The following is a 25,937-nucleotide window of genomic DNA, read 5'->3' as shown; positions in this document are numbered from 1 at the left end:
CTGCGGACCCGCAGCGGCAAAATCGCGGCGGTTCCGCAGTAAAAACCTCATAGTGTGAATATACCCTAAGGCTTCATGCAACAACTGCTTAGATGTGCTACACCGCTGCCTGCGGAATTCTTCTGCCCAGACTCACATCTGCTGAAGCCCGAGAGTGAATATTCTACTGCTTTGCGAAGGTATGTAAACTGGACCAAGTTGCAGCTTTACAGACCTGCTCCGCAGTCGCCTGATGCCGAATGGCCTAAGAAGCCCCCACTGCTCGAGTGGAGTGTGCTCTGATCCCCGTTGGGATAGGCTGACTTCTGACTGCATGACTCCTGAATGGTGGAACGAATCCACCTGGCTATCGTGGCCTTAGAATCAGCAAGACCCTTCCTGTAACCTTCTGGGAGAATGAACAGAGCATCTGTTCTTCTGAAGGATGCAGTCCTTGAGACGTACCTACGCAGAGCTCTGACTAGGTCGAGAGTGTGGAGAGCTCTTTCAATTCTGTGAATAGGGACCGGACAAATAGGAAGGAAAAACAAATGTCCTTGTTAAGATGGAAGGATGAAATCACCTTTGGCAAAAAGAATGGCGATGGCCTGAGGACAACCTTTTCCTGATGGAAGTTAAGGAAAGGCGCCCGGCAGGATAAGGCGGCTAACTCCGAAACCCATCTGATCGATGTGATCGCCACAAGAAAGGCAACCTTCCAGGACAGAAAGACCAGCGAAATGTCCTGAAGCGGTTCAAAGGGCGGTCCCTGAAGGGCACTTAGCACCGAGTTGAGGTCCCAATGCTCTAAAGGCATGCGATAGGGAGGAGTGACATCCCCTGAAGGAAAAAAAAAGTCTTAACGCGATGAGTCTCTGAAATAAGACCGATAGAGCGAAGATTTGGCCCTTGAGAGAGCCTAGTGCCAGCCCGGAGTCCAGACCGCCTGTAGGGACTCTAAAGTGGTGGGAACTAAGAAGGCGAGAGAGAGACCACGATGCTTGCACCAAGCAAAAAAATGTCTTCCATGTACAGTGATAGATACGGACCAATGAGGGTTTACGGACACTTACCATGGTGGAAATGACCTGTTGAGAAAACCCTGCCTGGGATAAGACCCAGGATTCAACGGCCACACAGTTAAAACACAGGGCCCCCGAGTCCTGGAGGTAGATTAGCCGAACCGGCAGTCTCCAGGTTATGTTGGCTACGAGGCGTGCCAACTCCGCAAACCACGGGAGCAACCAGAATCACTTAACCAGCGCCGCCAAGGCACTTACCAGAGATGCTGCTGGGTGGCAGGTAAGGCAGCTTGCTGCAGGTCCACCTGTGCAGAGGTAAGGGGCAAAACCCTCAATCCACCATCCTTTTAGAAGGGAGGTGGAGAGGGACAGTCCGCCTTTTTGTACCATCCGCTTTAACAGTGGTGGTGCAGTGGGGGCTGCTCGGACACCACGAGGTGGGCCTCTGTTAATCACCTAGGATAGGACAGGGCAGAATGTCCAGTAATAGGCCTGGCTGCGGAAGAGGATATGTAGAGGTGACACTCCATGTGCTTGTCTGTTGAAGGTGTGGGGAGATCGGTGCCCTTGAAGGGACCTGTCGCCTCTAAGAATCAGTTTAGGCGTGGCATCCCATGGTTGCAGGAGAGGATACGGAGAGGCGACACTCAGTGCTAGCACATATATACGAAAAACGGCTTAGAAAGCCTTAGCCAGCTCACCAACCAGACCAGCAGTAATGGAGCACGAGAGTCCGTCTTGATCCAAACGTCCAGCAGCAGCAAATCCAACAGAAAATAGATACTCCAGCTCCGATAAAAACTTGAAATCTTTAATAATCCAAATGGTTAAAATAGATAATCCTTACATGTGGTGGACCAAACAGGTGTTTGTAATAAATAAGGCTACGCGTTTCGACCTAAATCGGTCTTACTCATGCCTGTGTTACATTGCAAATGAAAGTTACACATAGTGTTCCTAGACAGAAGGTTCCGCCCTCTCCACATCACATGATCTCTAGTGAAAGGTCCTACAAGGTCCTACAAACACATATGTGACATACAATTTAAAACAATAACACTAAACAATTAGCAATAGTAGTATAATAATTTGTTTCTTTTGTTTAACCCTGATGGAAATCGAGTGTTGAGATTAAAAATCCAGAACGCCTCTTGTGAGTAGACGTCAAAAAAGAAAGAAAAAACAAAGGGAGGACCTTCTAGTCCCTTCTAAAATCAAAAAAGGTACTAATGACAATAAAAATAAAAACAGGAAATATGCAAATAATTTACATTTATGTTTACAATTTTCCCCACAGTTTAATTTAATCAGAAATATCATCAATAACAGATTACCTATTCTATATGAAGATGAAGGGCCATCACATTTATTAAAGGATGGTGTAAATATAGTTGCTAGAAGGGCACAAACCATTGGTGATATAATTGCCCCTAATTCACTTCAATCTAAAACTAAATCTAAGTCCACTACTTGGTTAGACTGCAAGGGTTTCTTTAAATGCGGTACCGCAGCGTGCAGCACTTGTATTCATGCGCAGCTGGGAAATAAATTCTGGAACTCTGATAAATCTAAAAGCTATAATATAAATCTACTATATAAAGCTGTGTGTGTGTGTGTGTGTGTGTGTGTGTGTGTGTGTGTGTGTGTGTGTGTGTGTGTGTGTGTGTGTGTGTGTGTGTGTGTGTGTGTCCGGGATTGGCATCTGCACCGTCGCAGCTACAGCCACAAAATTTTGCACAGTCACACGTCTGGACCCTGAGAGCGTCATAGGCTACGTTGTGAGGTGAAATTTTAACCCTGCGCTTTCCAATTCACCAAACTATTTTTCCCCTATCTACATAATGGGGAAAAGTGAAAGGAAAAGTGTTGGAGGCAAATTGACAGCTGCCAGATGTGAACAAGGGGGACTTAAAGAATGAGAGCGATGGCGCAAAAGAGTATATACCGATCAGTTGCTAAGGTGGGGCCCCGACATGGGATACTCACCACACACGGGGATATGAACACACACACAAAATGCGCCACACACTACCACGTGCTTGAACACATAGACCACCCTCAGCACACATTTCACCACACATACACCAACCTCGCCACATAAAAGTCAAAACACAAAAGTCGCCGCTCAAAACTCGCCACGCGCAAAACTCGCCACATGCAAAAACTAGGCTCACGCTAAACTCGCCACAAGTGCAAAACTCACCACACGCAAAACTTGCACACGCGGAAAAATTGCCACATGCACAAAATTTGCAACACATGCAAAAGTTGCCTCACACAAAACTTGCACATACTCAAAAGGCACCAGATATAAAACTCACCACGCGCAAAACTCGCCATGCGCAAAACTTGCTGCACACAACTTGCTACACTAACCTGTCACATGCAACTCGACACACAAAAAGTTGCTACACGCATGTTGCCACACAAAACTCATCTCACAAAAGTCGCTACATGCATGTCGCCACACACAACTTGACAAACGAAACTCGCCCTAAAACACACACAAGTCTGGTATTAGCCTTCAAAAATAAAAATCTGATTAATAAGCAGACAAACTACAAGAGCAACAAATGTACCATATAGGAAATACGGCAGCTGTCAGTCACATGACCTGTCTATTATCTGTATGTGTGAGCTAATATATACTGCCAGGGGGAGGGCTTCCTGTTGGCTGGGGATTTATCAGGCTGCCAATTTATCTTACAAATACTGAGGTAAAAATACTGAGCAAATAACGTGTTAACGAGGTCTAATACAGGAGATCACACAGGTATATACTATATACAGGGGAGATGACACACAGGTATATACTATATACAGGAGCAGATTACCTACAGGTATATACTATATACAGGAGGAGATGACATACAGGTATATGCTATATATATAGAAGATGACATACAGGTATATACTATATACAGGAGGAGATGACACAGATATATACTATATGCAGGGGAGATGACATACAGGTATATACTATATACAGGAGATGACATACAGGTATATACTATATACAGAAGGAGATGACATACAGGTATATACTATATATAGGAGGAGATGACATACAGGTATATACTATATACAGGGGAGATGACACAGCAGGTATATACTATATACAGGGGAGATGACATACAGGTATATACTATATACAGGAGATGACATACAGGTGTATACTATATATAAAGGGAGATGACAAACATGTATATACTGAGGTGAAAATGAGAGGTGTGAGGTGAAAATGAAAAGGTGTGAGTGCAAAATGAGAGGAGTGAGGGAAAATAGTGTAGTGATCGGAAAATGACAGATGTGAGGTCGAAATGACGTGTTAGGGGGGAATGAGAGGAGTGAGGGAGAAAATGAGAGGTGTGAGGGAGAAAATGAGAGATGTGAGGGGGAAAATTAAAGATGTGATTGGGAAAATGAGAGGCGTGATGGGAAAATAAGAGAAGTGACGTGCTATAACTAACCACTGATATTTACTATGCCCAGGCAACGCCGGGCTCTTCAGCTAGTAGCTTTATAAATTGTCATACAAAAAATGTAGTCTATGAAATAGAGTGCACTACATGTCAAAAATCCTATGTGGGCTGCACTTCGCGCAAATTAAAAACTCGCATTACAGAGCACCTGAAAGATGTCAATATGTGTAATATGACTAATAGAAATATATCAATGGCTGCAAAACATTTTCGTACAATGCATAATGGTGATACTTCATCCTTTAAAGTGCATGGCATAGAAAAAAATCTATCCGCCTAATCGAGGAGGAGACATAAAAAGACGTCTACTCACAAGAGAGGTGTTCTGGATTTTTAATCTCAACACTCGATTTCCATCAGGGTTAAACAAAAGAAACAAATTATTATACTACTATTGCTAATTGTTTAGTGTTATTGTTTTAAATTGTATATCACATATGTGTTTGTAGGACCTTGTAGGACCCTTCACTAGAGATCATGTGATGTGGAGAGGGCGGAACCTTCTGTCTAGGAACACTATATGTGTAACTTTCATTTGCAATGTAACACAGGCATGAGTAAGACCGATTTAGGTCGAAACGCGTAGCCTTATTTATTACAAACACCTGTTTGGTCCACCACATGTAAGGATTATCTATTTTAACCATTTGGATTATTAAAGATTTCAAGTTTTTATCGGAGCTGGAGTATCTATTTTCTGTTGGATTTGCTGACACTCAGTGCTCCCTTGTTGATAGTTCGGGGAGATCGGAGCCTTGAAAAGATCCGTCGCCCCTTCGTCCATTGTAAAAAATAAAGTCAAAAATGTAAAAATTGTAAAAATGTAAAAAGAAAATAGAGTTTTTGGTCTAAATAGCAGACCCGTACGTGTCCCTCCTACAGACACTAAGCAAGAATTGGTTAGCTGAGATCCAGCAGGACGGTGTATACTGCAGAGGAGGAGCCAACTTTCTTTGTATCACTAAGGCTACGTTCACATTAGCGTTCCGCTAATGTGCGTCGCTGTTGCGTCGGCGACGCAGCGGCGACGCGCCCCTATGTTTAACATGGGGGACGCGTGCGTTTTTTTTGTTGCGTTTTCCGACACGTGCGTCGTTTTCGACGCTAGCGTCGGACGCAAGAAAATGCAAGTTGCATTTTTTGTGCGTCCGATTTTCGTCAAAAAACGATGCACGCGTCGCAAAACGCAGCGTTTTTGCGTGCGTTTGCGCGCGTTTTTTGGTGCGTCGCGTCGCCGACGCACCGGCGCGCAACGCTAATGTGAACGTAGCCTTAGTGTCAGCCTCCTAGTGGCAAGCAGCATATAACCCATGGTCTGTGTCCCCCAATGAGGCGAAGGAGAAGTGGCTCTTATACACAAACATACTGTATAATATAAAAAAATAAAAAAAAAAATCTTGTGCAAGTCTAGTCAATGATCAAATGTTTGGGTTCAGTCATAGATTTATAAGCATATTTACATATATGTACACAGAATGAGTGGTTCAAAGATTCTTTCTCCCCAAATACATACTGAATAGAGAAAACAAGAAATAAATAAGCAAAATTTCCTAACGCTCAAGTATAAAGCTGGTCAACTCAGCCACAATAAAAGGAGGAAAAATAAATAATCAATCGATCAAGCAGCAGAAAACCAAACAAAGTATTAGGCCGGGGTCACACTTGCAAGTGTAATGTGAGAAACTCGCACGAGTCTCTCGCATCAATACCTGACACTGCCAACGGCACTCTGGACCAGGGCGTTCAGCTGCATAGAAATACATACAGCCGCACACTCTGGTCCAGAGTGCCGGCGGCAGTGCCAGGTGTTGATGCGCGAGTTTCCCGCATTACACTCGTAAGTCTGACCCCAACCCTAAATGACAACTCTTCCAAAATGCTCTGTATGCACCCAGGCTCCGATCACACATTTATCCAATACACAAGACATGGTTGACAAGTACAAGCCATCGCCTATTATTGGATTATCCTGTTGATGTATAATATAGATAGATAATGTTACTACATCTGCAATACATATACTATATTTCACATTTGAGGTGTAACAGAATTTTGTTATGGCAGATCTGTGTTATTGCAGCAATAAACCACCATAACTTTTTTTTTTTTTTTTTTTTTTTTTTTTTTAAAGCCAGCAGGCATTGTTATTGCACCCACCACACAGAAGCCAGGCCTAAAGGAGCAGTGCAAGTTAAAAGTGATCTGAGGCACACAGTGTATGAGGATTTAATAAGATCTACTGGTAAATTGATGCTCATTAAGATGGGAATTAAAGAATTTAAACCTGCAATGCTACTTTAAATGGCTTTGATAGTTAGGAAACCAAACATGCAGATATAACACAGTATACCTGCTGCGGAAACTTACCTGGTTTCCTGCAGCTGCCATGTGAGCCTGAGCTGCTTGCTGCTGAGCTGCCTGCTGTTGCACCTGCTGTTGAGCTGCTTGCTGTACCTGTTGAGTCTGCTGCTGGGCCTGCTGCTGTGCCTGGACATGTGCTCTAATTTGCTAACAAAAAAACAAACTATATTGCAAGCAAACTGCTTATAAAAGTGGAATCCAGAACAGCTTTATGAAGATAAATACCTGGATTATCTTCAGCTGTTGTTGCTGCTGTTGGTGCTGCGGCGTTATTGTTACAGACATAACCTGTGACGGTATTGGTCCTGGCAAAGCCTGACCAGGCTGTATCAGGGACTGGGTCGGGGGCTGAGTGGAAAGAAGTTGCTGCTGACTTTGTGCCACTTGCTGCTGCTGTTGCAACTGAAGTTGCATCACCTGCTGTGGCTGCTGCTGTTGCATTTGCTGTTGCTGTAATGGCTGTTGCATGACCTGCTGCTGCTGCTGTTGTTGCTGCTGCTGCTGTATTCGGTGGATATGCGCTGCCATTTGTTGAGTCATTTGCTGTTGCTGTAACTGCTACAAGGAAAAAATCCGGATTACTTACCGGTAATGCCCTTTTAATGAGCCACGACAGCACCCACTATGAGAGAGGGACCCGCCCATAGGAACAGGAAACCTACAGAGACAAAAAGGGCGGTCCCCCTCTCCTCCTCAGTTGTTTTTCAGAGTACAAGAGGAACCGCCATTGTCCAATTAGCATATACGCTCCCTATTGCATAAATCATTTAATCTATATTCACCCGTGGATATATTCACCCGTGGATAATATATATTATATATATATATATATATATATATATATATATATATATATATATATATATATATATATATATATATATATATATATTATTAGTGGGAGGTGACAGGGTGCTGTCGTGGCTCATTAAAAGGGCATTACCGGTAAGTAATCTGGCTTTTTACCCTTCGCCACGACAGCACCCACTAAGGGATTTTCAGAGAACCTTCACCTGGGTGGGATTACCGTACTAAGGACGGCTCTCCCGAATGCCAAGTCAGATGCAGAAGACAGATCAAGTCTATAATGTCTATAGAAAGTTGAAGGCGACGACCAGGTTGCGGCCTTACATATGAGCTCGATGGAGATGTCTTTATTCTCCGCCCACGAGGATGACACAGCCCGAGCTGAATGTGCTTTCAATCCCTCTGGAGGATCTTTGACTTTTGACGAGTATGCAAGATGGATAGCCTCTCTGATCCAACGGGACAAGGTAGCTTTCGTGACACCGTGGCCTTTTCCGTGACCCTGAAAAGATACAAACAGAGCCCTACTCTGTCTGCAGGACTGGGTTCTCTCTATGTAGCTTAGGACTGCTCTTTTTACGTCCAACATATGCAGCTTCTCTTCCTCTGGATTTAGTGGATCATCATAAAAGGAAGGTAAGAAAATTTCCTGAGATCTATGATATTTTGTCGCTACTTTAGGGAGATATGATGGATCTGGTTTGAGAACCACCCTGTCCTGATATGTCATTAGGAATGGAGGGTCTATGGAGAGGGCTTGGATGTCTCCTACTCATCTGGCCGATGTTAAGGCCATCAATAAAGCTACCTTGTATGTGACATTTTTAGTGGGATGGAATCTAAAGGCTCAAAAGGAGGTCCAGTTAAGGCATCTAGAACTAGATTCAAGTCCCAAGGTGGTAGACGTGGGACATGAACCGGAGTAGATCGTTCACATGCTCTAATAAATCTGGCTATCCATCTATCACCCGCTATGTTAGCACTGTAGAGGGCTCCTAAAGCAGATACCTGAACTCTTAAGGTATTAACTGATAGACCGAGCTCATGTCCCGTTTGTAGGAACTCTAGGATAGCTTTAATAGGAACCTTACTAGAGAAGGGCTTTGTATAGAAGGTAAGGATTTTTTTCCATACTCTGCTATATATTAGGGTTGTAGACCTCTTTCTGCTTAGCAGCAGTGTGTTAATAAGTTCTTGAGAAAATCCCCTTAGTGTTAGTATCTGCCTTTCAAGTTCCACGCCGTCAGGCGAAGATTTTTGACTTGCTGATGATAAAATGGACCCCGAGATAGTAGGTCTGGGGTCATTAGCAGAATCCAGGGATCGCAAACTGACATCGCTCGAAGACATGAGAACCAGGGCCTCTTTGGCCAAAACGGTGCTATCAATATCACCCTTGCTTTCTCTTCCCTTATTTTTTTGATGACCAAAGGAATCAGCATCATTGGAGGGAACGCATAAGCCAGATCGTATTCCCACAAATGTTGGAGTGAGTCTATCATGTCTGGATGGTCTGTTGGATTTAAGGAGGCAAACATCGGTACCTGTCTGTTGTTCCTGGTTGCAAATAAATCTATTTGTGGCAGGCCCCATATGTCCACTATGTTCTTGAATATCCGAGGATTGAGAGTCCACTCTCCTTGACGGAGTGTGTGACGACTTAGGAAGTCGGCTTTTAAATTTTCTACTCCTCTGATGTGGAGAGCTGTTAGTGATAAGAAATTGTTTTCTGCCAAGTTGAAGATGTTTGCCGCTGAACACAGACTTCCTGATCGCGTTCCTCCTTGATGATTTAAATAAGCGACAACCGTCGTGTTGTCCGATAGGACTCTGATATGAGATCCTCGGAGCTGGGGAAGAAACAACTTCAACGCATAATAAACTGCTCTTAATTCTTTCCAATTGGAGAACTGCTGAATTTCATTAGAATTCCAGCGGCCTTGAGCTATATCTTGATTCAGATGAGTCCCCCAACCTTCTGGACCTGCGTCAGTAGTGACTAATTTTGAGTGTTTTATTGACCATGAGACTCCCCTGGACAAATGTGCTCTATCTAACCAAAGGAGAGAACCAAGTACGTCTCCAGACAGGATCATTTTTGTATTTAAACTATCATGGCAATACGACTGAACCTGCAGAATTTGATGTTGTAAGGTTCTAGTATGGTATTGGGCCCATTGAACCACCGGAATACAAGAGGACAGTGAACCCAAGAGAGACAGTGAACCCAAGAGAGACATAGCGTCTCTGAGGGACATCCGAGGGTTAGACCTCGCCATAGTCACCTTTGAAATTATAACTGATTTTTTGTCCTCTGGTAAGAGACATCTTTGACTTACAGAGTACAAGATTAGTCCTAGGAAGGACTGAAGAGTTTCTGGATGTAGTCTGGAATTTTTGAAGTTCACCATCCAACCCAAATCCTGTAATGATGAAATGGCATTAGTCAGACGTTCTTTACATTGTGAAGCTGAGTTACCAATTATCAGGAAGTCATCTAGATAAAGGACAATTAACGTATCTTGATGACGCAGATAAGCCATCACCTCGAGCATAACCTTTGTGAAAACCCGAGGAGCCATGGAGAGGCCGAACGGCATGGCTGTGAACTGGAAGTGACGGATCCGGCCCTGTATCTGTACCGCTACTCTGAGATACTGTTGGTGTTCTGCACAGATGGGAAGATGGTAGTATGCATCTTTGAAATCTAGACCCGCCATAAAGCACCTAGGGAACAAAAGTTTAATAGTTGATCTTATCGATTCCATTTTAAAAGGTGTGATCACGGAGATAGGAGTTTAATCTCTTTAGATTTATTATAGTACGGAAAGTACCATCTGGTTTCTGAATCAGAAACAAAGAAGAATAGAATCCTTTCCTCTCCTGATTTTTTGGTACCTCTATGAGAACATTCTTAGCCAAAAGGCTCAGAATTTCTATTTGAAGCGCTTTACGTTGTTCCGGCGCTTTTAATGATGTAACTACAAAAGTATCTGATGGTAATTTGAAGAACTCTAATTTTAGTCCCCTTTTGATTATGTTAAGGATCCATTGGTTCGAAGATATCTGCTCCCACTGTTAGAAAAATTTTCAGTCTTCCCCCTACTGGGATACTACTGATGGTATCTACCACGTCTAGAGGTCTCGGGGTTACTGAATAAGGCACCTTTCGGTTTTGCTTCCTTCGAATCCCAACGGTCTCTCTGCGGTTCATACGGCCTCCTTCTGTTGAACGGCCGTCTCCTAAACGCTCTCCTATAAGGAGGAAGAAACTGTTTAGGGAATCCCTTCCTTCTTTCTCCTGCTTTATTAAGGAGTTCGTCAAGAACCTTCCCAAACAGGAACTCACCCTGGCATGGGATTGTACATAATCTGGACTTAGATTGTGCATCGCCCTTCCATCCCTTCAGACCTTGCCGCCAATCTTAGGGAATCCGCTGAAGCGTCAGCCAAAAATGCTGCAGCACTTTTAATTAAAGGGACTGCTTGTAAGATTTTGTCCCTTGCGACTTTTCCTTTTATCTGCTGCTCCAGCTGGTCTACCCATACCAGCAATGACCTTGCAGTGCACGTGCTAGATATGGCAGGCTTAAAGGCTCCTGTGTTTGTCTCCCAGGATCCTTTCAGGAGTGCTTCAGTCTTGCGATCCAAAGGATCTAGTAGGATCCCTGCATCCTCCACAGGAAGAGATGATTGTTTCGAGGTGGATGCCACTGCTGCATCTACTTTCGGAACCTTGGACCATACTGCTAGCTCCTCGTCACTGAAGGGGTAACGCCTCTTAGAAGAGGATGGGAGAAACCCTTTTCCTTGTTTGTCCCACTCTTTTTTACAAGGTCTTTGACGGCAGAAACAACTGGAAAAACTCGCCTTTTCTTATGACCCAGACCTGAAAACATGATATCCTGTGCAGATTTTACAGCTCTTGTATCTGGACACCCCATAGTGTTCCTGATGGATCTTACGAGGTTGTCTATACATTCTACAGGAAAACATACTCCACCTTCATCGAGATGATCCTGAAGTATTAGAAGACCGGATGAGGCCCTCTTCAGACTCCGTACTAGAGGCAGGAGAGAGGCGCTTATTTCCACGTTTCTCTAGGGATTTTGATCCGAGAGACTGGATTTCCTGCCTTATTATAGCCCTAATATTTGTGGTTGTAACAGCCTCCTCGTCTTGCAAAGTCTGTTTTATACAGTTCTGACATAACCTCTTTGGGTACGTGTCGGGCAGGGGTTGCAAACATAGGGCACATTGCTTGTGCTTAGTTTTACAGATCTTTTTAGCCTAAGGGGAGAGGCAGAGAAGGAAGGGATCAGCTTATAGGTAGAGGACACTCACCCAGTGAAGCTAACATCATACCGGTCTTGGAGGTGGAGACTGTGTGGGGAATGAGTAGATCTGAATCTCTACTTCTTGTCTTACTCCTGTGAGTATCAGTTCCTGCCATGGAGCGATCACTCTTTTTTGCAGACTTAGTGCTGCTTTTCTCAGCGCTGTCATCCACCGCTAGTGGAAGCTCGTTATGTGCCGGGGACAGCATAGTGAGCGATTAGCTCTGTGTCCCGGCCTGTATTTGAAAAGCGCGGTCATCCTGTCGCGAACCGGAAGTGTACCCAATCACTTCCGGTTCAGTGAATCAGCGCGGACTTACCCGCGCGATGCTGCCGCCGCCGCTCCTAGCGAAACACTCACCCAGCAGCGCCGCTGGAGAGCGGATGATCCTCCACACTTGCCTCCTCCATAGGCCGGACTGTCGCCCGGAACCTGCCGGATGGTGCCCAGACGAGGGGGAGGATGCGTGCAGTGCCTCCCCCGACGCTGCCACTGACACCGCAGCCCCTGCTGTTCCCTCGGATACCAAACAGGCGGGTGCATGGGTCAGGTAACATGGAGGTGCTCCGACCACCTCCCTCCATGTAGGTATTCCAGGCTTTCCGATAGGAACAGGAAACCAACTGAGGAGGAGAGGGGGACCGCCCTTTTTGTCTCTGTAGGTTTCCGGTTCCTATGGGCGGGTCCCTCTCATAGTGGGTGCTGTCGTGGCGAAGGGTAAAATAACCATTAAAGAAAAAAAAAAAAAAAGGTACAATGTCTCTGAAGCATTTTTATGCAATATATAATTTTGAATACACTATTAAGGGTACCTTAGCTGTGGAGGTAGAACAGTTAAAAATTTCTATCCACTTACCAAAAAAAAGCAGACAAAATATGCCACGCCTGGCTTCTCCAGAGTTAGATTGCTTACGAGCATAAAAACATGGGCGTGTGAATAAATCAGACTTTACATGAGCTATTAAACATATCGTAAACCATTTTTTCTGGCTATGTATAGAAGTACACTTTTTTTTTTTTACTTACCTGCTGCTGGTTTTGCTGTATCTGTAGCTTTAACATATGTTGCTGTTGCTGCGCTGCTGCCTGAAGCTGTTGCGCCTGTTGCTGTTGTGCTTGCTGTTGCTGTTGGGCTGCAGCCACAGCCATCTGAAACTGCTGTTGCTGTTGCGGTTGCATGACACTCTGCTGGGCAACTTGAAATTGCTGCTGCTGTTGATGTTGTTGCTGCTGTTGGAGGGCAGCAACTTGCTGCTGCTGAAATTGTTGTTGTTGCTGCTGCGCCATTTGCTGGAGCTGAAGCTGAGCTAGAAGTACAAGAACATGAATAAATAAATTTGCATGTACTGTCTACCATGTACAAGTAAGGGAACGTTCACATACAAAGCAATAGCTACATTTCTGCTGAGGTAGTTTACTACATTAACCACCTGGCACATCAGTTAAGTGGTGGAGACCCACTAATAAGAAAAGTCCAGGATGCTGGCATAGAGTAGGAGTAATGGTGGGTTCTGGCAGGGCTGTGGAGTCGGAGCCCATTTTGGTGGAGTCAGAATAAAATTGACCGACTCCTGAAATATATAATAAATTGGATACCGTAGTTCAATGCAGTTTGTGAGGAATTTTTTATTTTTTTTTCAACAGAATTTGGAAAGTTATGAAATGTCCTATAAATGTCTATCCTATTCCTGATCTAAGGTCTAGACTCTTAGCTGAGAGGAATCTGTGCTGCAGTTTATGTTCATGATAAGTAGTGAAGCTCCTCCTCTACAGATAAGAGGAAAAAATAAACATGTGGAAGGAATGCCTGTATTCATTTCAGAACTTCTGGAGTAAACAGGAAAGCAGGATTAAGGTAAGTACTTCTTAAAGCATATGTAAACTTTCAATAAACTGTGCCTAAATCTATAGTCCAGTATATGTCGTCTCTGTATGCTTGATGTTTTAGTTTCTTTTTACTCTTGGCTCCAGTTTGGGAGAAATTAGCTGCTCTTATGACTTCTATACGCTATAGATAGCATATAAGGGGAAAATAGGGATTTTTGTGTAGCACCGTAAAATCTTTTTCTTCGAGCCACTCATTGGGGGACAGGACCGTGGGTGTATGCTGCTGTCACTAGGAGGCTGACACTAAGTAAATACAAAAAAGGGTTACCTCCTCTGCAGTATACACCGCCCACTGGCTCCGGACAATACCAGTTCGTAGCAAAGCAGTAGGAGATTAACAAAAAAACTCAACCATAGAAACAACATGTCAGAGACTAGAACACTTATTATAGGCAACAAGCCAAACAAGGGTGGGTGTTATGTCCCCCAATGAGTGGCTCGGAGAAAAGGATTTTACGGCGAGTACACAAAAATCCCTATTTCTCCATCGCCACATTGGGGGACACAGGACCGTGGGACGTCCAAAAGCAGTCCCTGGGTGGGGAACAACCACCCAACAGTGTAAGCTTATGGCACCTGCTGACTACAGGTGCGCTATCGCTGCCTGCACAATACGCCTACCCAGGCTTGCATCTGAAGATGCCAGAGTATGGACATTGTAATGCTTTGAAAAGGTGTGCAGGCTAGACAAGGTCGCAGCTTTGCAAACCTGCTCTGCAGACGCTTGATTCCGAATGGCCCAGGAAGCACCCACCGACCGAGTGGAGTGTGCCCTGAGGCCCGCAGGGATAGGCTTGCCTCTGACGTGGTAAGCCTCCTGAATAGTCGACCGAATCCATCTGGAGATTGTCAGCTTAGAGGCGGCCAGTCCCTTCCGGTGTCCCGCCGGGAGCACAAACAGAGCATTCATGTGTCGAAAAGATGCCGTCCTGGACACGTACTTCCTGAGGGCTCTGACAAGATCCAAGGAGTGAAGAGCCTTCTCCACGTGGTGCGTTGGAGCAGGGCAAAGAGACGGAAGTTTGATGTCCTCATTGAGGTGGAAGGAAAACACCACTTCGGGAGGAAAGTAGGGCACGGTCGGAGAACTACCTTGTCCCAGTGGAACGTAAGGAACGGCGTCCTACAGGAAAGAGCTGTCAACTCCGAGACTCGTCTGATCGAGGTAATAGCGACGAGAAAAGCCACTTTCCATGAAAGGAGATCCAGAGAGATGTCCTGCAACGGCTCGAAGGGAGATTCCTGTAGGACACCTAGGACCAGATTAAGGTCCCAAGCCTCTAGTGGCGCTTTGTAGGGAGGCACCACATGATTGACTCCCTGAAAGAACGTTCTGACCTGAGGTTTGGAAGCGATTTTGCATTGAAAAAGGACTGACAAGGCCGAGACATGCCTTTTAAAGGGAACTCGGCGAAAGCCCCAAGTCCAGACCGGATTGGAGGAAATCCAGGATGGTAAGGATGTTGAAGACCATCAGAGGGCGACCTGTGCTTCTGAACCAATCAAAGAAGATCTTCCAGGTCCAATGTTAGATGCGCGATGACACCGGCTTTCGGACACTGATCAAGGTGGAAACTACCTCGCGGGAAAAACCCGCTTGAGTCCGAACCCAGGATTCAACGGCCAAGCTGTCAACAGGGCCCCTGAGTTCTGGTGGTAGATCGGGCCCTGAGAAAGTAGATCTGGGCGATCTGGTAGGCGCCAAGGAAGGTCTGCGATGAGCTGGACCAGCTCTACATACCACGCCCGGCGAGGCCAATCCGGGGCGATGAGAATTACCGGGACACCCTCTGCCCTGATCTTCCTGATGACTCTGGGGAGCAGGGGCAGGGGGGGAAAGAGGTAAGGAAGATGAAACTGACTCCAGGGAAGGACTAGCACGTCTGCTCCGATTGCTCTGGGATCCTGGGACCGGGCCACAAACTGAGGTACCTTGGCGTTGAACCAGGAAGCCATCAGGTCTACGTCCAGAGTACCCCAAGACATTTTTTGGATTACGTCCTGATGGAGAGACCACTCTCTTGAGGAAAGGCCTTGCCGGCTGAGGAAGTCCGCGGCCCAATTTTACACTCCGAGAATATGAACGGCCGATATGACCGAGTGGTTGTGTTCGGCCCAGTGAAGGATGTGCTCTTCCTCGCGCATTGCAGCTCTGCTGCGGGTGCCCCCCTGATTTATATAAGCCACAGCCGTGGCACTGTCCGACTGGATACGGATGGGGCGACCTACAAGGAGATGATGGAACAGCTTTAGGGACAGCCTTATCGCCCGTATCTCCAAGATGTTGATTGGAAGACTAGACTCGTGACGAGTCCAGGTTCCCTGCGCAGTGTGATGGCGAAAAACTGCTTCCCAGCCTAGTAGGCTGGCGTCAGTGGTGACTACCAGCCAATGGACCGGGAGGAAGGACCTCCATTGGAGAAGAGAGGATTGGAGCATCCACCATTGGAGTGTCTGCCTGACCCGAGGGGAGAGGGGACACAGTTGTTCGAGGGAAAACGGACTCCCGTCCAATGCGTCCAGAAGAGCGTGCTGGAGGGGATGGAGGTGTAGTTGCGCAAAAGGAATCGCTTCCATTGCGGCCACCATTTTTCCAAGAATTCTCATGCAGAAACGGATGGAGCAGGGGGACGGACGAAGAAGCTTCCAGACCTTCTATTGAAGAGCCAGGACCTTGTCCCGAGGAAGAAGCACCAACCCTAGGGATGTGTCCAGGGTCATGCCCAGGAAGGAAATCCGTTGAGCTGGAAGAAGGGATGACTTCTTTAAATTGATCAACCAGCCCAGCCGAGAAAGAGTATCCAAGGAAATGCGGACACACTCCTCGCAGGCTCGGAAGGATGGGCCTTTGACCAGTAAGTCGTCTAGATAGGGGAGAACGACTAAGCCCTGAGAATGCAGAATGGCCATGACAGCCGCCATGACCTTTGTGAAAACTCTGGGGGCGGTGGCGAGGCCGAAAGGCAAGGCCGTGAACTGAAAGTGTTCCTCTCTGACGGCGAAGCGGAGAAACCTTTGATGAGGCGGGAAGATTGGGATGTGGACGTATGCATCCCGGATGTCGACGGATGCTAAGAATTCGCCGTGTTCCATCGAGGCATGACGGAACGAGAGAAGGCGTCCTCCAACTTTGCTGGAGTCGTCCGGATGGGATTGCGAGTCATTTGGAAGATGATAGGGGTCTGGATCCCCTGGACCTAGATTGTGTGGAGCGGCCCCTCCAGGAATGGTTGGGCCTGTATGAAGCCTGAGGGCTTTTGTCTCTGGCGGCACGGCGCCCCGAACCAAGGGAACTGGCCGAGGAATGCCATGAGTAGGTTCCACGAAAGGGCCGAAACCGGTCCTGTGGCTGCCGTCAGAACGTTTGTCTGAATCTCTGCTGGGGAAGGGAAGTACTTTTACCTCCCGTAGCGTCAGTAATCAGTTTGTCCAGTTTTTCACCAAAAAGAAGGCCACCGAGATATGGCAGAGACGTGAGCAACTTTTTAGATACGGAGTCCGCTCGCCAGTTCCTTAGGTAGAACGCTCTCCTAATCGCCACAGAATTAGCAGCCGTAAGTGCAGAGCAGTTAGCTGCATCCAGGGAAGCGTTTACTAAGCAATCGCCAGCCAAGGAGATCTGATTTGCAAGCTCCGCTATGTCAGGAGAAAGGTCGCTGTTCTGTAAGGTCTTATGCAGAGAGTCTGCCCAAAAAGCCTCGGCTTTGGCTACCCAGGTAAAAGCAAAGGAGGGGAAGAGTGCCGAGCCTGAAGCCTCAAAGACTGAACGGGCGAGGCTGTCAACCAGGCGGTCCATGGGATCTTTGATAGAAGATCCGTCCGTCACGAAAAGGATAGTTTTAGAGGACAAACGTGAGAGACAGGAGGATCCACAGGAGGGGATTCTGTCCATTGTTTTCGGAGATCAGGAGAAAAGGGATATTTGGACTCAAGAGATCTCTGACCCTGAAAACGTTTGTCTGGACGCTCCCTATGTCCCTGGACTATGGCCTGGAACTCCGGGTGATTGGAAAACACCCTGCGAGTATGTTTAGTCCTTTTGAAGGACACTGAATTATCCGTACTGGAAGTCACCGGTTCCTCGTTGACCTGAAGGGACTGGTTGACAGCCTCAATGAGACTATCTATAGTGCTCTGATAACCTGGCGACTCCAGATCTAGAGGCCCATCGGACTCAGGATCAGAGTCCTGGTCGGAAGAGGTGCCTGGGGAGCGAGAACGGGAAATGGAGCTAACAGACGCCGAGGCACCAGAGGGCCTGGGGGACGAGCTACGGACGCGCTTCCTAGATGGCCGCTTGTGCTTAGAATGAGAGCGGCCCCTGCAGGCTGAAGATTCCGCAGCCGTAGGGGAATCCTCCTGAATAGGCGGATTAGTGGTCCTGCTCCTGGTTGGATCCTGGAGGGACTCAGCCTTAGTCAAAGAAGCCATAGACTGCGAAAGTGACAAAGCCCACTCAGGGGGACTGGTCACTGCGGGCTCGTTTGCGGCAGGGGGCTCCTGAGCGCTTTTAGGGTCACCAGCATTACAGGAGGTGCAAGTAGTAAAGAACAATAAGCGTTTTTGCAGACTTTTTGTGTTTAGGCAGAGACATGTTGGCTGTTAATCTCCGTGCAGGCTGTGCAGCTAGTAAAAGCGGAGCACTGTGCAGCTAGTGAAAACGGAGCACTGTGCAGCTAGTAGAACGGAGCACTGAGTAAAGCAGAGCCTGCAGAAGGATGGGAGCTGTCAGCGCGCAGCGCACGTACCCAGGTCCTGTGTCCAGATGGCGCACCGAGACCGGTGAGAAGTGGCGTTGAGGCCCCCCTGTTGTGGCAAGATGGCCGCCGAGAGCTTGGAGGGCGCTTCTCGCAGTGTGCATGAAGCGCTGAAGCGGTGGGCGGGGCCTCGCATGTGACACGCGCTGTGGGCGGACCGCGGCCTAGCAGAATCTGAAGCCGGGACTAAATTAGCGGTGCTCGGCCGCAAGATGCAGCCTGCGGTGTACTCAGGAGCCCCCCTTACCCCAGAAGACTCACCGCTTGAGATCCTCTTCAGGCGAGGTATGAGGGGCGATGCAGTCCACCTCGATCCAGCGCCCTGTTGATGAGGGGCTGGAGAGGGGACTGGGAAGCTCTTTGCAGCACCGCTATTCTTTTAGTGGTGGAGCAGAGGGAGGGCGGCCGGACAGTACTCTGGGAAGATGGCCTCTGTGTATCCTAAGGGTTCGCTCCCCTAGGATTTCACAGGGCATGTCCACGGCCGAGCAACCCACGTCGCAGGAAAGGGTACGAGGAGTAAACTCACCGTGCTCGCCTGTTGGTGTTTCGGGGGAGATCGGACCCTTTAGAAAGGGTCCGTCGCCTCCTTCATCCTCTTGCGCAAAGTGAGAAAAAATAAAAATAAGAACGTCTGGAAAGAAACAGACGCAGTGTGCCTCCTACGGACACTAAGCAAGAACTGGTATTATCCGGAGCCAGTGGGCGGTGTATACTGCAGAGGAGGAGCTAACCTTTTTTGTATTTACTTAGCGTCAGCCTCCTAGTGACAGCAGCATACACCCACGGTCCTGTGTCCCCCAATGTGGCGATGGAGAAAACCTGTTTTCTAACTTCACAAATTCGGAAATACAGTAACAGGTCCTATTGATTTATTTAAGATGGTTTTATTTCTATCCTAAATTATCCAGTGCATGATTACCTATTCTTGCAAGAGATAGATATCTATAATATAACGCTGGGAGTGTCACTCTGTCCGAAGCCTTTATAGACTGCGCAAGCGCCGGCGCAGTCTGGGCCTCACAGAGTGACGCTCCCAGGAGATCGCGGTATGCGTAAACACTGAACGCACACCGCGATCTCCACCGGAGAGTCAGGGACCGCCAGGAGGTTAAGTATTATATTCACCTGTCCCCCGTTCCAGCGCTGCGTGCGGCTCCGTCTCCCGGGTACTCTGTTGTGACGTTCCCAGTTCAGAGGGCGCGATGACGCGCTTAATGTGCGCCGGCGCTGCCCTCTGACTGAACAGTCACAGCCAGAGGAGCCGGAAGATGGCGGCGCGCAGCGCTGGAACGGGACAGACAGGTGAGTATAGCAAGTGCTGGGGGCCTGAGCTAGCGGTGACTCCGGCACCTGACCCCCACAGCGCGCCGGTGTCCCCGCCTGCTCAGGCCCCCAGCACTCGGCGCCCAGCGACGATAGGGGAGTATGGTATTTTTTTCTTTTTTATATATGGCAGCAGCATACGGGGCATATATAATGGAGCATCTTATGGGGGGCATATAATACAATGGTGGCGCAGGATGGGAGCAGCACATGAAAGAACGGGGGCGCAGGATGGGAACAGCACATGACAAAACGGGCGCAGGATGGGAGCAGCACATGTCACAATGGGGGCACAGGATGGAAGCAGCACATGACAGAATGGGGGCGCAAGATGGGTGCAACACATGGCAGGATGGGGGAGCAGAATGGGTGCAGCACATGACAGGATGGGGACGCAGGATGGAGCAGCACATGTCAGAATGGGGGTGCAGGATGGGAGCAGCACATGTTAGGATGGGGACCATATACCAATATAGATGCTAGCCACCCGGGCGTAGAACGGGTTCAATAGCTATATCTATCTATCTATCTATCTATCCATCCATCCATCTATCTATCTATCTATCTATCTATCTATCTATCTATATATATACATATACACACACTAGATGGTGGCCCGATTCTTTTTTTTTTATCAGATAGATTTTTATTATCCGCAAAGAATAAACAATCAGAATAATTCTCATGGCAATGTTTCATTTAACATTTACAGATAACTTTTTCCCCCCGACCCAGAGCCCCCCCACCCCGCCCAACCCCAGAGACCTCAGCCAGAGCCACCCCACTTCCCATCATCATACAAACATTTGAATAAACATCCGTTATATTTCCATTGAATACTAGGTTCCCTATATTCTCATTTATCATCCTAATTCAAGTCCATCCACGGTTGCCACAGCTTGTGGAAGATGTCCAGCTTATTCCTTTTGGTGTAGATACTTTTCTCCAAAGTAAGTATATGCTCCGCTTGCTTAAGAAAGTCTCTTCTTGTTGGAGGTTCCTCTCTAATCCAAAATTTGGCGATCAATTTCCTAGCAATGAATAACAATCGTGCAATAGCGATTTTAAACATTTTGTCCGTAACAATTTCCTCCACATATCCCAATATGCAAGTCAGTGGAACCCTAGGGACAGAACATCCATACACCAGTTCAATACGATTTAAAACAACTATCCAGAAGGAGGACAGTCTAGGGCACTGCCACAACATATGCAATATCCCCGCCTGGGATTGTGAGCACCGAGGGCATTCCGAGTTCTGCCTAAGCCCAGCCTTGAACAACCTGTCAGGGGTTCTATAGGCCCTATGGATTACGAATAACTGTGATAGCCTGCCTGGTTCACGCATTGATATCTTGGGCACATATTCTAGGACCGACTCCCATCTATCATTGTCAATTATTCCCAATTCAGCTTCCCATTTCCCTTTGGCTCGGATGGGATATTTTTCCAGGAAAGAAAAAAGTAGAAACCCATATATTTCTGAAATCGCCCCCTTCGTGCAGCTATTCTTAAGGATATAGTCGAGCATGAGATCAATCTGTACCACTATGGCTCCCCTTTTATTCTGTGCCTGATAAGCATGAGATACACGATTATACTGGAACAATTCAGATCGTGGCAACTGAAATTCTTCCTGCAACTCCTCAAATGTTTTAAGTCTGCCCTGACTTATCAGCTGCCCCAGCCGTTTAATACCTGCTGCAGACCAAAAGTGAAAACCCTCCCTCTGCCTAAATTCCGGTAGATAAATGTTGTCCCAAATAGGCGAGAATCTGGTGAACCCACTTACTTCCCTAATGAGTTTGACTTTTTCCCATACTCTGTGAATTAATTTGATAGTGCACCCCTGTGAACCCATTTGTTTGAATTGTCCTCCCTCCAAACTGTCACTCAAAACGTCTGCCTGTAGTAAGAACCTCAAGCTATTAGGTATTTGCACACTCCCTGCCTCCTCCCCCCATCCTCTGAGATGTTGACACTGTGCTGCTAAGAAGTATAGCCATGGATTAGGAAGTGCAAGACCTCCCTCTGTTTTGGCCCTCTGAAGCATCTCCTGTTTAAACCTAGGACTCTTTCCTCCCCATATTAATTCCCCAAACAAAGACCTAATCTTACGGAATCTGCATTGTGTAATCCAAATGGGAGAGTTATGTAGCACGTACAACAACTGTGGCATTACAATCATCTTTTAAGGCAGGGGTCCCCAAATCCAGTCATCAAGGCCCACCAACATGTCATGTTTTCAGGATTTCCTTAGTCTTGCCCAGGTAATAATTGCATCACCTGTGCAATGCAAAGGAAATCCTGAAAACATGACCTGTTGGTGGGCCTTGAGGACTGGAGTTGGGGACCTCTGTTTTAAGGTACCTTCACACTAAACGATATCGCTAGCAATCCGTGACGTTGCAGCGTCCTCGCTAGCGATATCGTTTAGTTTGACACAGCAGCGATCAGAATCCTGCTGTGATGTCGTTGGTCGGGGCTAGAGGGCCAGACCTTTCTTTGGTCGCTGGCTCTCCCGCTGACATCGCTGGATCGGCGTGTGTGACACAGATTCAGCGATGTCTTCACTGGTAACCAGGGTAAACATCGGGTAACTAAGCGCAGGGCCGCGCTTAGTAACCCGATGTTTACCCTGGTTACCATCCTAAAAGTAAAAAAAACAAACAGTACATACTTACCTAACGCTGTCTGTCCTCCAGCGCTGTGCTCTGCACTCCTCCTGCACTGGCTGTGAGCGTCGGTCATCCGGAAAGCAGAGCGGTGACGTCACCGCTCTGCTTTCCGGCCGCTGTGCTCACACAGACAGTACAGGAGGAGTGCAGAGCACAGCGCTGGAGGACAGACAGCGTTAGGTAAGTATGTACTGTTTGTTTTTTTTACTTTTAGGATGGTAACCAGGGTAAACATCGGGTTACTAAGCGCGGCCCTGCGCTTAGTTACCCGATGTTTACCCTGGTTACCTGCATCGTTGGTCGCTGGAGAGCGGTCTGTGTGACAGCTCTCCAGCGACCAAACAGCGACGCTGCAGCGATCCGGATCGTTGTCGGTATCGCTGCAGCGTCGCTTAATGTGAAGGGGCCTTAAGAGGTTCACCCTACCAACCACCGATAAATGTAATTTGTTCCATGCCGCAATCTTGGTACGAATTTTCTGCATTAATGGACTTAAATTCAGTTCCTCAAAGGTAGTTAGAGGAAGAGCAATCTGAATACCCAAATATTTGAATTTTTGAACAATCTTTAATTTTGTGGTTATCGCCCTCTCTCCACTGCCAATACTGTCCCCCTCAATCAACAACATACAAGACTTATCCCAGTTTATTGTGAGACCCGAAAACCGACCAAACTCCTCAATCAAAGCAACCGCATTGCACAGGGACCTTTCAGAATCCTCCAGGAACAACAAAATATCGTCAGCATATAATGCAATTTTGTCTTCCCTCCTACCATAGATGAAACCTCTAACCTCCTGAGCACCTCTTATTTTAGCCGCTAACGGCTCCACGGCCAGAGCGAAGAGCAACGGGGACAGCGGACACCCCTGTCTGGTACCCCTAAACAGCGGGAAACTCTCTGACAAATTATTATTAACTCTAATTTTTGCCGTTGGGAACGAGTACAGCAACTTAACCCAGGAGATGAATTTTGGACCAAACCCCAGGCGATCCAGTACCGACCACAAGTAACTCCACTCCACACAATCAAAGGCCTTGTGGGCATCTAAAGACACCACAACTCTTTTTCCGGCATTGTCTGCAGGAATTTGCATATTTAAAAATAGCCTTCTCAAGTTAATTGCCGTGGATTTATTGGGCATAAAGCCAGACTGGTCTGTGTGAATCAATTTATCGATCACTTGGGCAGCCTGTTCGCCAGGGCCTTCGCCAAAATCTTTATGTCAGCCGTTAGAAGTGAAATTGGTCTATACGACTCCGGCTGTTGAGGATCTTTATCAGCTTTAGGAATAACCACCACAATGGCCTCTCTCATTGATGGAGGCAGCACTCCCCTCTCCAACGACTCAGAGAACACTCGCTCCAATTTGGACATTAACTCTGCATACTGGGATACCGTCCGTCCCCGGAGCCTTGCCCCCCGCCATATCCGCCAAAGCCGCCTTCAATTCTTCCTCCCCAAGCGGTCTATCCATCCACTCCCTTTCCTCTCTAACTAGTCTGGGTAAGTCAACCTCTTTCAGATATCTATTCATTTCCTCAGGACTTTTATCCACCCTAGAAGAATATAATTTACTATAAAATCTCCGAAAAACGTCTAAAATTTCCTCCCCTTGAGTAACCGTTTTACCTTCCTCTGTTTTTATGGAGTATACATGTGAAGAATCCCGCTGCGCAGAAACCACCACCGAGAGCAAATGTCCCACCTTCTCTCCCTCAGAATAAAATGTTTCCTTTTGAAAGGCTCTCAACCTATCTGCCCTACGCATATGGAGTTCATCGACCGCTACCTGAGCCGCCTTCATACGAAGTTGCGCTTCTCTTGAATTCTGAGAGGCCAGTGTCTCTTCCGCCACCCTCAGTTCCTCCATCACTGCATTGTCTTGAATTTTAGACTTAGTTTTATGTCTCGAGATGTCCCGGAATAAAATTCCTCTCAGGTATGCCTTCATGGTGTCCCACACTACAAGATTCCCCGCACTCCCTTCATTAATCCTGAAAAACTCCCAGAGTTCAGTTCCCACCTGTTCCATATCCAAATACTGTAGCCAGGAGGGGTGAAATTTCCATCCCAACCCCGTCAGACCACTCTTCCCAGTCATTTGTACCGAGACCAGTACTGGGATATGGTCCGATATTACTCTAGGCCTATACTCCACCTCATGTATTAGATTATTCACCCCCCCCATTTCCCAAAGCCACATCAATGCGAGATAAAGATCCGTATGTTGCTGAATAACATGAGTAGGCATATGTCCTAGGATTACGCACCCGCCACAAATCTATTCATCCTATTTCTCTTAGATAATTTCCAAAAGGAGTAGAGTTCCCTTCACTTCTCAACTCCGCATGTCTACCCTTGTCCCAGTGATCATTAGATATATTGTTCACATCCCCCACTATAAGGAGGGGCACCCCATCCCACCTACCCATAATTTCCAGAATCTCCTGTATCTTTTTCTTGGAATATGGTGGTGGAATATAAATTGACACAATACAAATTAACCTGTTAAATATCTTGCATACTAAAAACACAAATTGGCCGTCTATTGGTGGTTACCTCAATCTCTTCAAACGGAACACTAACGTGTATCAAAATTGACACACCTCTGGCATAATTTGAGAACGTTGAGTGATACGCCTTTCTCACCCATCTCTTCTGTAGAATAGCAACCTTTTCCTTCACTAGGTGAGTTTCCTGCAGACATATCACTGAAGGCCTCTGTTTCAGTACATATTGGAAAATAGCTGTTCTTTTAGTAGCATTTGCAAGGCCCCTAACATTCCAACTTAGGATTTTAACCTCCCCACCCATTGTAGCTTATAGAAACAATGAATGAGTTCAAGCTCCCTAAGGCAGACCTGGGCAAGATGCGGCCCGCGGGCCGCATCCGGCCCGCCTGATGATTTTTAACGGCCCGCCAGCTAGCTGTCAGTTCTGACAGCCGCCGCCGGCACCGCTCGGCCAGCCGCCAGATGCTTATGAGGGCTGGCGGCTGGAGTGAAGGCCCCGAGGTCATCCACACGCTGCGCATTGCAGCGCATACAGTTCCTCCATACGGGAGTCCTCCAGGGTCAGGATGTGATTGACACAGCATCAGGAGCCATTGGCTCCTGGCTGTGTCAATCATTCTTGTTTCCGGAGGCAGCATTATGCCACCGGTCACAAGAGGCTGCGCTCCGCATCGGCCCTGTACGTCACGTGCGTACGTCACCTTCGTACGTCACTCCACGGCCGCGCGGGATGCTGCGGTGAAGAAAGTTGCTGGCTGATGGTCTCCATCCTTCGGGTGAGTAT

At 47.1% G+C, this 25,937-nt stretch overlaps 1 protein-coding gene across 5 annotated transcripts in view; it reads right to left on the bottom strand.

Annotated features, from left to right (window-relative positions):
* Positions 1–25,937, bottom strand: part of MED15 (mediator complex subunit 15) — a 106,028-nt gene that overhangs the window by 37,570 nt on the left and 42,521 nt on the right. For 4 of the 5 annotated variants that reach the window (XM_069757278.1, XM_069757263.1, XM_069757287.1 and 1 more), the window contains 3 exons: positions 13,016–13,296; positions 7,070–7,402; positions 6,851–6,991 (listed from right to left, as the gene is read on the bottom strand). In XM_069757278.1, the coding sequence (XP_069613379.1) occupies positions 6,851–6,991; positions 7,070–7,402; positions 13,016–13,296 (755 nt within the window). The remainder of the gene's footprint in view (positions 1–6,850; positions 6,992–7,069; positions 7,403–13,015; positions 13,297–25,937) is intronic. The other variant, XM_069757272.1, reaches the window with a different exon arrangement.

The sequence above is a fragment of the Ranitomeya imitator genome, chromosome 1 (genome assembly GCF_032444005.1).
Source record: "Ranitomeya imitator isolate aRanImi1 chromosome 1, aRanImi1.pri, whole genome shotgun sequence".
NCBI classification, from domain to species: Eukaryota; Metazoa; Chordata; class Amphibia; order Anura; family Dendrobatidae; genus Ranitomeya; species Ranitomeya imitator.
Note: the sequence above shows the minus strand (reverse complement) of the source record. Positions and strands in the feature narration are given on the sequence as shown.